This window comes from Crocodylus porosus, unplaced genomic scaffold, assembly GCF_001723895.1.
Source record: "Crocodylus porosus isolate Cpor-Errol unplaced genomic scaffold, CroPor_comp1, whole genome shotgun sequence".
NCBI lineage: Eukaryota > Metazoa > Chordata > Crocodylia > Crocodylidae > Crocodylus > Crocodylus porosus.
The window spans coordinates 4,696,596-4,708,676 of NW_017728921.1; the positions used below are offsets into that span (position 1 = coordinate 4,696,596).

Genomic DNA, 12,081 nt, shown 5'->3' on the forward strand with positions numbered 1-12,081 from the left:
CGCGGGAGCCTGCCACGTGCGCGCCGCGCCGGCCCGGGCCCCTGCTGCAAGGGGCCAAGGCCCGCCCTCGGGAAGGGCTCGGGCGGCCCGCGGCAGAGCACGGCTGCGTGGAGAGAAGGGCTCGCGCAGCCCACAGCTCTCTTTTTAAGCCGGAGCGGGCAAAGGCGAGCTTTGCAGCCGGCTGCGGCCAGGCAGGCCCTTCCTGCCTCCGGGGCTGGGACGCCTCCCTCGCCCCCTTCAGACGCCGCAGCCTTCTTCGAGGTTTGTGCCCCGCGGCGGGCACCTGCGCGCCTTTCCTCCCGGGCTTGGGACAGCTTGCAGCCCTTCTCTAGTCTTGTCCCGGGGGGGTTGGCTTGCAGTGGAGGTGGCCGGTGCAAATTCATGCCCAGGATCTGACGCAGGATTTTCCCCTCTGGAGGGTGGTAGGTGCCAGCACTTATTCCTTGCTTTAGAAAGGGCTCCTCACTTCCCAGGGTTTCTTCCTCCTCTTCGGGAGAGAGAACACGTGCTACCATGCTGGGAAGCCTTGCCTGGCACCCTTAAAGAGTGGCACAGCTGCCCCGTCCCCGGAGGGAGACTCTCATCTCCAAAAGCCCAACCAACAGTTTGTGCCGGGGGGTCTTGTGCAAGGGGGTTTCTGGGGTAGCCACCGACCAGCGTCCTGCCAGAACGATAGGCTTAGATGAGATGTCATCTACGCGTGGACGTCAGCAAGGGGGGGGCATCAGCTGGGAGCTCCTGGCTTGAGTACAGAAAAAACTGAGGAGAGCCCTGCAAAAACTCTCGTTCTTGATGTGATGTGGCTCTGCTAAATTTTGTTGCTTAGCTGCCCTTTCCACGCTGTCCCTCCCCGCGGCACTCAGGGCGCAGATGCAGCGCGCAAACCGGGCCCTGCTTGTCAGATCTGATTTCCGCCTCAGCCCGGCAGCACTAGTCCACAGACCCCAGCACCCGCACGTCTGACGCTTCAGAAGTAAAAATAGTTGTCTTTGACTTATTTCAGTTTTTTTAATGGCCTATTTTTAACCTGCTTTTTAATGCTGCCAGGCTGCTTTATTGGATTGCTGCCAGTATTGTTTTCTTCCCCACACAAGACAAATGTTTTGGGGGTTTTGTGTGGGGTTTTTTTTAAGTAAAACTTTCCACGTTAGCTCAGTCTCTGGTTATTATCCAGGCTTATCGTGGGCTGCAGTGGAAGGTATGTGTGCCTGGCTTTCTCCGCCGCCCGCAGTTGTTCATCCTGGAGCAGAGGCTGACCTTTGTTCCGTATAAATCGAGCAATCCCTTTTTTGTCTGCAGGGCAGCAACCCTCTAATGTTGATCTAAAGGAGTCATTCCCCACTTCTGCTTGCTTAGTTAACCTTGGCAGCTGTAAAGGTTATCTAGGCAAAATAACGGGAAGGTATTTTCTCTAAGTGCCACAAATACGATAACCTGAATTTAGCAAAAGCACGTGCGGCATGAAGCCAAGCAGGGGAGTCAGTTGGCAATTGATATCTTCACCCCCTTGCGCACCCTGATGACTGGTGGGCTTTCAAAGTAAGTCGTCTTCTTCGTGCGTGTGGCTTTGCTTAGGGGCTGCTCAGGGCTGGCTGAGACCGTTGTCGCTGTGAAGGCAGTTTGGGTGCCTGGCTGCGGGTTTTCACGTCCCTCGTCGCCTGTAGCTGTTTGGATAGCTAGCATAGCACTACGATTCGAGCCGGCCCTGGAAACACTGTAAAGCCCCTGGAGTTATCTCCCATTAGGAAAGTCAGGAACTGCCTCGGCGACTTTAATGCAGCACTGCCTTGTTCTGACTAGAAGGGTGTTAGCTATATTCAGAGGTGCCAAGATTGGAGGCTAATAAAGTATTTTTTATACCGCAGGTTGATTTGAAGTTGATGTTTGTCACCGTAACCCGTGCCTAGTGCAATAAGCAGAGTCGTCAACACTTAGCTGCCAGTCTGCGGGGCTGACGAGGCGTGTTAAATATTTAGTCCTTGGGAACTTTTCAAGGCTGAAAGCAACCTATGGAGGACATAAAAGGAAGGAGCACTTAAGAAGATCCCAGAGCCCGAAGAAGATGGTAAGTGGATTATCTGCAGTTAACTTGTTGCCCCTCTAATGCAGAGATGCAACACATCTGCATAGAGAAATAGTGTGTTTATCAATGGTAATGGGCTGCTTGAAATGCTGGAGAACTGCAAACAAGACCTACTTGTTCTTCCTTACTGTCATTTTAGCACAGTATAAATGATAAACCTCTCAGAACAGCTCCTTGCTTTTTACCTCGTCCAAGCTGTCTAAAAAGCAAATGAGGAGTGATCGAAATGCTCACTAAATGGCTTTTTAAAAATCAGCTCTGAATAGATAGAAGCTGGCTATGTTTTCAGTTGTAGGACCGCAGCGTTGACTGGGTCATGCGTCTCAGTTGTATGCAGTCCCCCGTTTTATGATGTTTGTGATCTGTACGTTGGATTTGTCTCCCCTCCCTTGATCCTGTAAATACTCAGGCGTGTGTTTGATTTCTCCGTGGTGAGTTTCAGGGCGCTAGTTCTGCGGGAACTTCTTTCTGCCTCTGCAGTTTGTGGGGAGAACATCCTTTTCCCCTTTCAGCAGGGGGCTTGTATAGTGCTCCCAGACATCCATCAAACTGGGGCTAGTTTGGAGACATCTAGATTACCAGCACCTCAACGGACAAGACCTGGCCATGTTCCCTCTCTTTTACAATGGGCCCTATCCAAGCTGCTGATGCCAGCTGTGCAGGGAGATCCAATAGATAGCATGGTCTTGAGGGCTTTACAGGCTGTACTGAAGACTCGAGTGTCAACCTGGAGAGCAAGATGCAGCCAGCGCGGATCCTGCAAAACTGGATCACGGGCTCCCAGTAAGATGCCCCTCACAGCCTCCGAGCGGCTGCACCAGCTTTGGTTTCCCCAGAGTTGTAAGGATTCGGCATTCTGGGCAGCACGTTGCCTTCTCGGGGTAACTGAGACCCGCATGAGAGCGGCAAGGCCGGCATCTGGCAGGGAAGCCGCTGGTGGTAAAAGTCGAGCTGGGCGCTTGTGAAAGAGTGACCGACTAGCCAGCAGGGATCTAAAATCCCACCTGAGTTGTAAGGTCTGAGATATGATGGCAGATGTTCCTCAGGACCCCTGCACTTGGGGACTGCTGGGACTAGCGAGGGCAGCAACGCTTGATGCAGATGCAGCAGGAGTCCTTTGGCCGTTCTGGCGATGCCATCCTCCCCTTCCTGCAAGCTCTGGCAGAGAAGCTAAGCACGTGCACTGGTGCTTGGGGGATCAGGGCCTGCAATCTCGCTGCCTCCCATTGCTACTTATTTCCGCCCTGTTCCAGACAGCATAGCAGAGCGGAGGACGGCCCACCCCGCAGATGCCCGGGGACACGGTGTTCCTTCCCAGTCAGCTGATCCCTCGCAAGGGACCGTGTCAGGGCACATGGAGGCACAGAGTACTTCTGCAGGATCTGTCTGTCCTCTAAAAATAAACACCCAGGCTTGCCGCCGTCATTTGTTGGACAAACGGCAGGAGACTGATAGCACCTCGCTGCTGTTTTCTGTCTTGTAGTTGAGGGGCCAGGGAAGGAAATCAAACCCCAACAGCAGTGTCTGGAACGGTACAAAGTAAAAGGCAACGGGGTAAAGAAAGACCGAGTCCTGCTCTGTTTCTTTCCTCTTCTTTGTGGAGCAGGGCAGCCCGGACTGGGAGGGCCTCATCCTCCCTGCCTCTTCTGAAGGGAGCTCTCCTATGGAGACGGGAAGTTCCCAGGCCCTGCGTGTCTCCGCTGGTGTCCCAAACAGAGGGTCTGGCACCAGGAAGCAGATCACTCTTGTAGGGTCAGTGGGAGAGCAGCGAGAAGCCTGACTTCAGCAAAAAGACCTGTTCAGGAGCACCCTAGAATTGGGGTGCTCTTTGCCAGGCATTTGTGAGCCTGGGAGGGAGGGTCACTGTGTGGAGGATGAGCCAGGAGGAGCTGAAGGACCCTTGAAGGCCTGGAAAAGGGAGTGAGGAAGGTGGCAAGGGTAAAAAGATGGTGAAGGGTATCCCTGGACCTTCTTGGGTTGTTCAGAGCCACGCTTTTGTAGCGAAGGGGGCATCCAATTTAGCTTTGACTCCAGACTGACTCCTTTGCCTGCAGTACTTCTAGCAGCTGGAAGCTTTGTGCTGCCTGAACGGCTGATGCGACGCTCCAGTCCCCGGCATGTGCAGGGGTCTGCGTCTGCTGCAGATGGGTCAGGCCCTGGTTGCTCACAATGTCGCGCTCTCTTTTTTTATAGCACTTGTGTACTGCTACCTGGTGAAAGGTTCCCATAGGAAACAATAATGCTGCAGGAGCTGGGCACTCACCAAGAGCAGAGTGACCCAGCCAAGGATTTGACAGAAGAGATAGGAAGTGTTTGAAGAGCTGCTGTGTATTTAAAGGATTGCCATCCCCTCGGCTGGTTGTTTGCTACCTGTTCACACAACTCCATTTCTCCCAACTGCCTGCCATAGTGCAAGGAGCCTGGGGTTTCCTTCTCCCTTTCATTTTCTCCCCCTGCTTCCCTGACACTGCTTATGAAGAAGGTGGGCCATCCACCAAACGAGCCAATCTATGTCGACACGTAGGTGGATTCAAGCCGCAGGCATGCAGAAAGACACCCTGGTGTTTCTGGTGCTCTGGAGGGATGTCTAGATGCTATTCCAATCTTGGTACAGCTTTTCTTGTGCAACACAGACTTCTTGCACAGCTAGACGTGCATGGGGCAGGCTGTCGGAGGTGGGGAGAAGGCTGCTGAGCAGCTGGGGGAGCGCTCTGGTCAGCAGCGCCACTGAAAGAATTAGAAGCCTGTACTAGAGTCATCCCCCGGGACCCCCAGGGTGATCCCCCCACCCCATGTGGCTGCTGCTGCCCAGGAGACCCTGGGCTCTGCTCCAGCGCAGCGGTGCCCTGCTTGCCTGCTCTGTGCTCGCACAGGGGTGGCGGGGATAGCTCTCCTATACTTTGTGCTGCTGGCTTGGGGGGGATGAACCTGGGGCTCAAGTCAGTTTTAGGGTAAGGGTTTCTTCTTGGGCTGCTGGAGGACTGGCAGATAGCCCTCAATGTATTCCCTGCTGCAGGTGCATGTGCATATTAAAGCTGGAGCACTGAAGTTAGCACATGTTTTCGAGGTCTAGCTTTTTATGGTGTATACGGTGCTTTGCACGGGTGGCTGGTCTCTGTTCATTGCACAGTTGACCCACTGATTGTGTAAAGCTGTAATGTGTAGAGGGGGCACGAGGGATCAGGGACCAAAACCATTGTGGAGGATGCAGCATTCAACCAGGTCTCTAAAAAGAGATTTGCAGTGTTTTACTATGGGAGAGGTTTAACCTTTGGGAAAGCAAACAGTGTGTGGCTGATGAACCTACTGGTAGACAGCAGTCAACACCAAAACCTTGGACCAGTCCCATATCAGATACCAAGATGCCAGCTGGAAATCGACCAGGAAATCTTCTGATACTGAAGTAGTGGTACTGGTTTGGCATTTGCTAAGTCCTTCTAGTGATTACTGCTCTCAAAGGCAGTGAGAGAGCTGATTTTCTGGGGTCTTCTTTTTTTTTCCTGTCCAGGGGGATAGCACTCTTTGTAAATGCAGCCCCGGGAAATGTTTGCTGGTGGTCTTTTGTAGCAGCCTACCATTGGGAAGTGAAGCAAGACCAGAGTACCATGCTACCTGTATGGGAACCTGTGGGGGGAAGACAGACACAGAAATAAAAGTTGATCTACCCAGTGTCCGTAAGAGGGAGAGAAATCTCTTCAGTCTCTATAAACTTAGCTTGACTTTGGATGTCCAAGTGAAAGTGCACCTGATGTTCTCAAACTTGCATGAAATTGCAGTCATGTCATGTTCCTGTGCAAATAGCCCCACTGTTGACTTGTGTTAGGCATACCATTGAGAAGTGCGGCGTGTAACACCAGCCAGCTCTTCCCAGGGTTCGGCTTTCAGGGAGTAAAAATAGCTCGTGCTGTAACAGCATCTCCAGTTTAGCTACAGTACGGTGCAGTGCTGAATACCGGACCAGGCAAAACAAGGTTTGTTGCACAAAATATAAAGCAGGTCACTGCAGTCTGACTTGAGCAGTGTGTGTTAGAACTGTAGTTGAAGGACATCTCCTAAAGGATGGTCTATTTTTGCTTTGTGTGTGAGTGAGAGAGGAGAGACCTGCTGCTGATTGTTGCGCTCCGTTACTCTGAAACACCCGCTGCTGACAGGTGATGGAGAATCGTGTTCACAAGTCAGAGATCTGTGCCTTGGGGAAAGGGAAGTGGAGGCCTGTCCTTCCTGCTCTGATCACGCTCCCAGCTGTCACACCAGACCCGATCACAGAAGTCCCGCAGTATTGTCTGCTCCAGCGGTGGCATGTAGGACGAAGTCTGATTTCTCTCTGGTAGAGCAATGTGCTTGTCTGTGACACTTTAGCACACCGAGGTAGGCTTAAATGCAGTTGTCATCACTCATCTCTTCTTCTTCCAGGGTTTCTGAATGGTGCTGCTGTCCCTGCTGTCCTTGCTGATTTTGATATGGTGCATTTGGACCAAAGTGGCAGATTCTCGCCCGCCGAAGCAGATCAGGTCAGAGATGGAGCAATCAAGTCCAGAACCACAAGCAGTCTCTGAAAACAAGGAGCAGCTGTCGAAAGCATCAACGCGTGAACCGCAGGAGAGCTCAGTGACCCAGCCACCATCTGCTGGGACCATGCTGGGTTTGGAGGAGGTCATGGAAGCCAGTAAACAACCCGCGGAAAGGCCTTTGCAGGACAAGCCTCCCAGTGTCCCTTCACCCTCGGGTTCACCAGGCCCAGCAGTTCCAGCCAACAGTGGTACGCGGCCTTTATCCCGCGGGTCTCTTCCTTCCCTAAATAAAGAGCTAAAGCCAGCGAGGTCCTGCTCCAGGGATGAGCAGGAGCAGCTGATGGAGCCAAGACAGGCCCAGCTCAAAAGACAAGGCATGGCCAAGTTCGTGCTGGGATCTTTCGAGGATAACTCCTCCGACGATGAGGTCGTCTCTGGCTCCTTCAAGGTCACGAGCAGAAGAGGCAGCATGGTGAGCGGGGCCAGCTCCTCCTCTTTTGAGTCTTTCTCAGTCACTTCCCTCCTGGAGTCAGGATCTATCTCCACTGTCATGAGGTAAAGAGCAGCTGGGTCAGAGCCGTCCATGCGGGGTGGCGAGGGACAGGGGGATTATGCACCGTGCAGGACACTACCCTTTAGCCAAAACAATCCCACACCCAGCTCATCTCACAGCCAACTTTTTTTCTTTTTTTTTGTCTTTTCCGATTGATAACTTTTTTTAGATGGCATTCGTTTCTTTTCAATCTCTTGGCCTTTTTACAACGATCCACTCGCCAGTGTTTCAGCAAGGCCTTGCTACTGGGCTTCCATAAGGATGTCCACAGGCACCTGGCAACCTCTCCCAGCTTCTCAGCAAAGGTTTAAAAGCAGAGCCTGTGCTGCATCGCGCTCTCAGGTTGCTAAAACAGACATGGGAAACTGGGACCCTACTCAGTGAAGGTGCACTTGTTGGTCATTCCCAATCAGTGTTGCATCACAAGTGAGAATGAATGGTGCTGTGATGGGCCTAAGAGGCCCTTTTTGCCTATTACAGTACTGCAGAATGCTACGAGTATCTTTATTGGTATATTAAACCTACTGCAATTCAGTCTCACAGCTGGTGGACTGTCTGCTGCGGCGACCAGTTTCCCCTCCTCGCTTCAAGATGGATGGGGATGGATTGGAAAGAATCCAGCCAAGAGCAACAAAAATGATTTGAGGCCTGGCTACAAGGCTGATGAGTAGGGGTCTACCCAACTCGAGGACACAGGTGGCCCATTTCTCAGGGGGATGCCAGGGCCGGCCACCACTTTCACAGGCTTATCATGGCGGGACCCCTCCACACCTCTGGTTGGCCAAGGGGCCCCTGCAGTCCTGCTCCTCTGCACAAATTGGCAGTTGGCCTGAAACTGCAGCTTAATTACCCTGATTAAGCCATTAGCCCATGCGTTATTAAGCATGGATTAATGGCTTCCAGGGCTTAATCAGCGTAATTATGCTGTGGTTTCGGGCCATCCCCAAGCTAACCATTCAAGACTGCAGGACTTCCCACCCCTTTCTCTGCTTGATTTCTTACAATTTTGGTGTGTCTCTCTTTACGAGGAAAAGCTGAAAGAACTAAGGTTATAAGAGAAGATCGAGGGGAGGGGGCTTGATAACAGTTTTCACATACCTGAAGAGTGACTATAGAGAGGATGGAGGTGGGCCTTTCTCCTTGGCTGCAGGGGACAGGACTAGAAGTCTCCAGCTGCAGCAGGGCAAATTGAGGTTGGAGATGAGCAGGAACTGTGTGACTCTGAGCAGGGTCGAGCATTGGACCTGGCTGCTTAGAGGGGATGTGAAATCTCCAGCTCTGGAAATTTTTCAAGAGCAGGTTGGACAGACACATGGCTGGGATGGTTTAGTCAGGGGTGATCCTGCCTCGAGCAGGGTGACTTTCTGAGATCCCTTCCAACCCTGCCTCCTATTTCTTGCAATTTGGGGCCGCACCGGATCAGGTAGCAGCGAGTCCCACATTCTCCAGAGCAGCCTGGCATTGTTTCTCCCTGCTCTGAGCTCCTAGAGGGCTGAAAATACACCCCCGATTTCAGTAACAAACAGAAAAGTCACAGCTGGATTAAAATGCAAAAAATACTGCAAGATGCATTTCAATCCCTTGACTGTGACGAGGCAGGCAGGGGACAAGTCGCCATCGGGAACGTGGTTGACACTGCCCTGACAACTCCCCAATTTCCTGATCACATTTTTCTATTTGTAACCGTATCTCTTCTCTTTCCTGCTTCTGGGTGAAAGACTCAGGCCAACCAAGCAGGTGCCACTGGTTTACTGTGCAGACAAAAAGGTGAAGTGACTGTACGAAGTTCTGTCCAGCACACCAAGGAAATACTCTGGGAAAATAGCGGGTGATACAAGCTCATGCTCAGTGCAAAGGGATGTTGTTGTGTGCTTTTGCCTGCCAGGTGCCTTCCAGCTGTGACGGGCATGCTTTGGTTTAGCTGCGAAATAATGGCGGGAATTACGGGCATGTTTTTTGGGCAGCTTCTACCCAAAAAATAAATGTTAAATTCTGATGAAGCCTACAGATAGGGCCACTGCTTTTACAAATGAACCCAGTTACTCAGTGAGAGGTTAGGTTGCTGACAGCACTCCAGACACCTGGGACGTCGGGGTGGACGGGCACCGTTTGAAACCACATGGCACCACCCTTAAAATGATAGAGGGGCCTTGCCTGGGATCTGGTCTGATTGCAAATCAAAAGAGCCTCTGTAGAAGGTCTCTTTTTGGGCTGGGGGTGTTTAGGGTAGGGGCGTGATGAATGTGGGTGAGATGTCAGAGGTGGTGTGGGGACAGAGGATAGGGTGGGGTCCATGCCAGTGCTGTCACTGAAGACGGAGCGTGCTGGGCCGCTGACCTTGGGGCATGTTGAAGGAGACGGTGCAGCATGTGCTTTTCCAGAATGCCGACACCGGGCACCCTGGAGTTGAGCCAGCTGCTGTCCTTCAAAGGCTGGGCCAGGCAGCAGAGTCTGCCGTGGTACACTGGCTCTGTGCCATGGTGCTGAAGGTGACCTGTGCGAAGGTGGGCTATACACTCTGATACAGGCTTCCACAGAGTCCTTGGGTTGGCATTTTGAGCAAGGGCTCCGGGTTTGGCCCAACCCTATCCATTACATGCCTTCTGCCCTGTGTGTGGGTCGTTGCTGATACATGCGTGCTCCTTGCCATGGTATCAGCACATTAAGCGTCTCCCCTTAGCCAAGTTGATGTGAGAAGGCATGCCAGCATATCCTGCCAAACCCTTTACCCGCTTCTGCCCCATGCCGGGCAGGACACGGGAAGAACTCACTCAGGTTTTCATAGCTCGGCTGAAATGTCCTGGTCTGGTGGGGGGTCAGCATTTGTGCATGCAGTTGTACAATTAACAAGGACTTTTCACACACACAATTTATCTACCCCTGGCTGGGGGGGCAGGTCTTAGGCTGCAGGCAGTTCAGAGGCCAAGGTCATGGGTGCCTCTGCTTATGCAGCATCCTGCACAAGGGAAACCCATGCATTGGTGGAAAGTGTCCAGAGCCACTTGAACACCGTTGGTGGTGGGTTTGTGCATCCCGGCAGTGTGCAACCTGGTGCAGTGAGGGGAGAGCTGTATTCGTCCCCCTCCCCACTTCCTTATGTGCATTATGCAGTCCCTGCTGCTCCCCCCTCTGTTAAGGGGGAACCTGCTTTGGATGGTTGTAGCTTTAAGAGCATGCGGCCCAAGGTCATTTCAGTAAAGTTTCTGGCATGTGCCACACAGTGATGCTGTCGAGTTTGCTGTTGTCACTGTGGCTGCCTGGGGAAGGGGAAGGGGAAGAAACAGAGGCGGGGAAGACAGAGGGACAGGAATGGAGGAGGAAGAGGAGGCGGTGGCCCGGCTGAACTCTGCGGGGAACCCCCGCTCCCATGCAGACTGGAGGGATGAGATGGGTGCAGCTTCGACTGGTTGCAGGGTCTGATAAGGTCAGTGCAGGAGACGAGGGAAACCTTCGGGCTGGGGTGGTCTGGGGAGAGGATGGCCGGATGTCGCTTTCTGAACAGCTGGAACTTTTGCTCACCGTGCCCCAAAAGTAGATGCCTGCTGCCGGCTCCTGGGCTGGGGGTGCTAGGTGTGCAGGCGTTTCCTGGTCCCTCTCTCCAGGTGGGGTTCTGGCTTTGGTTAAGGGAGCAGTTCCTGGGGCCTGGCAGTGGCAGAAGGTCACTTCGCTCTGTAAACACTGCTGCCCACACACTGCATGCGCTCCAGATGCAAGGGTTAACAAACACTCGGTACGCGGAGCAGTGCGCAGGGACATGGAGACAGCCGCTTTCCCGAGGCATGCCGCTTCCCCGCTCCATTAGGTTTTCAGAGCCTGGCAGCGAGTCGTCGCTGCAGGTTCACTCTGTGTTCTGCAAAGTGAAGTGTGTGGCATTTCCTATCTTCTTTTCCTCCTGCCTCTGTAAACTGTTTCCCACTGAAACGTCATTTCTTTTAAATATGCAAACCCACAATCCTGGAGTTACCCTGCAGTTATAGCTTTAAAAAAACCCTTTTCCACCCCAGCTTTTCTGCTGCTCGTTCTGTACATCCCCTTTATTGGAGTTCACTGAGCTGGGAAGTTGGAAAACAAACCTGGTGGTTTCTCTTCTGTGGGTTGCACAGTTAAAAGTGTTTTGCACTGATTTGGCACCTGCTGGCTACGGTTTCAGCTGACATGTCTCGCTGAACTCAAAGAGTTGGTGGGTTTTGTGAAAATGGGAGGGAGAGATGCCCAGGTGTGTTTGCTTTAGAGACCTGTTGAAAGTCACCCCTTGTAGCTCAACTCACAACTTGATTTCTGATCGCTAGTTGAGGAACATCTCATCTTGATAGTCACAATTGTCCCAGACCTTCCCTGCCCATGAAGTTTGTGAAGATGTGGTCTGAGCAGAAATGATAAAATGCGGAGCTTGATACGCACTGGGACTAAATCCGAGAGTCTGGAACGTGCTTATGAGTGAAGTTAAGAGACATGAGGTTGGGCCCGGGGCTGCCATAATAAAGTAACTGTTGGTCTGACGTGACCGATAGGGCACGGCTGTGGTGCGTAATTTCCTGATCCAAGCTGCTTCTGTTTTTCATTGTGATACAGGCATTGTCTGATGGTTGTGTGCTGAGTTTTGCTAAGCGCCCACCCCTGTGTGGCAAAATTGGAGCCCAATGAATGTTTAAAGCTTTGAGCAGATGCAGACTTGAGCACCAAGTAGGTCTGTACTCCTGGGGAAAAAGGCAGCAGGCCACAAGGCTAAGAAGCGACATGGGCTGGAAGCCGGAGCGCGGGTCCGGCAGCTGCTCCGACACTGCTGCTGATGTGCTGTCTGGCCTGGGGTCAGTCGTGTAGCATCTTAGTGCCTTGGTCTCTCTTAACCTGGGGATAAAAAAGGCCTGCTAAATAGCAGGGCTTATTATCTGCATGCTGTGTGTTTTCCTATGTGGAGTCAAAGGCCACACAAG

At 52.5% G+C, this 12,081-nt stretch overlaps 1 protein-coding gene across 6 annotated transcripts in view; it reads left to right on the forward strand.

Annotated features, from left to right (window-relative positions):
• The first annotated feature begins 1,333 nt into the window (after positions 1 to 1,333).
• The window catches only part of ACACB (acetyl-CoA carboxylase beta), a 57,949-nt gene continuing 47,201 nt past the window's right edge, over positions 1,334 to 12,081 (forward strand). For 2 of the 6 annotated variants that reach the window (XM_019538841.1, XM_019538838.1), the window contains exons 1-3: positions 1,335 to 1,539; positions 1,866 to 2,065; positions 6,497 to 7,149. In XM_019538841.1, the coding sequence (XP_019394386.1) occupies positions 6,506 to 7,149 (644 nt within the window). In that variant the 5' untranslated portion in view covers positions 1,335 to 1,539; positions 1,866 to 2,065; positions 6,497 to 6,505. Of the gene's footprint in view, positions 1,540 to 1,865; positions 2,066 to 6,496; positions 7,150 to 10,433; positions 10,572 to 12,081 lie in introns of those variants that run through there. The other 4 variants (XM_019538837.1, XM_019538840.1, XM_019538839.1 and 1 more) reach the window with 4 other exon arrangements.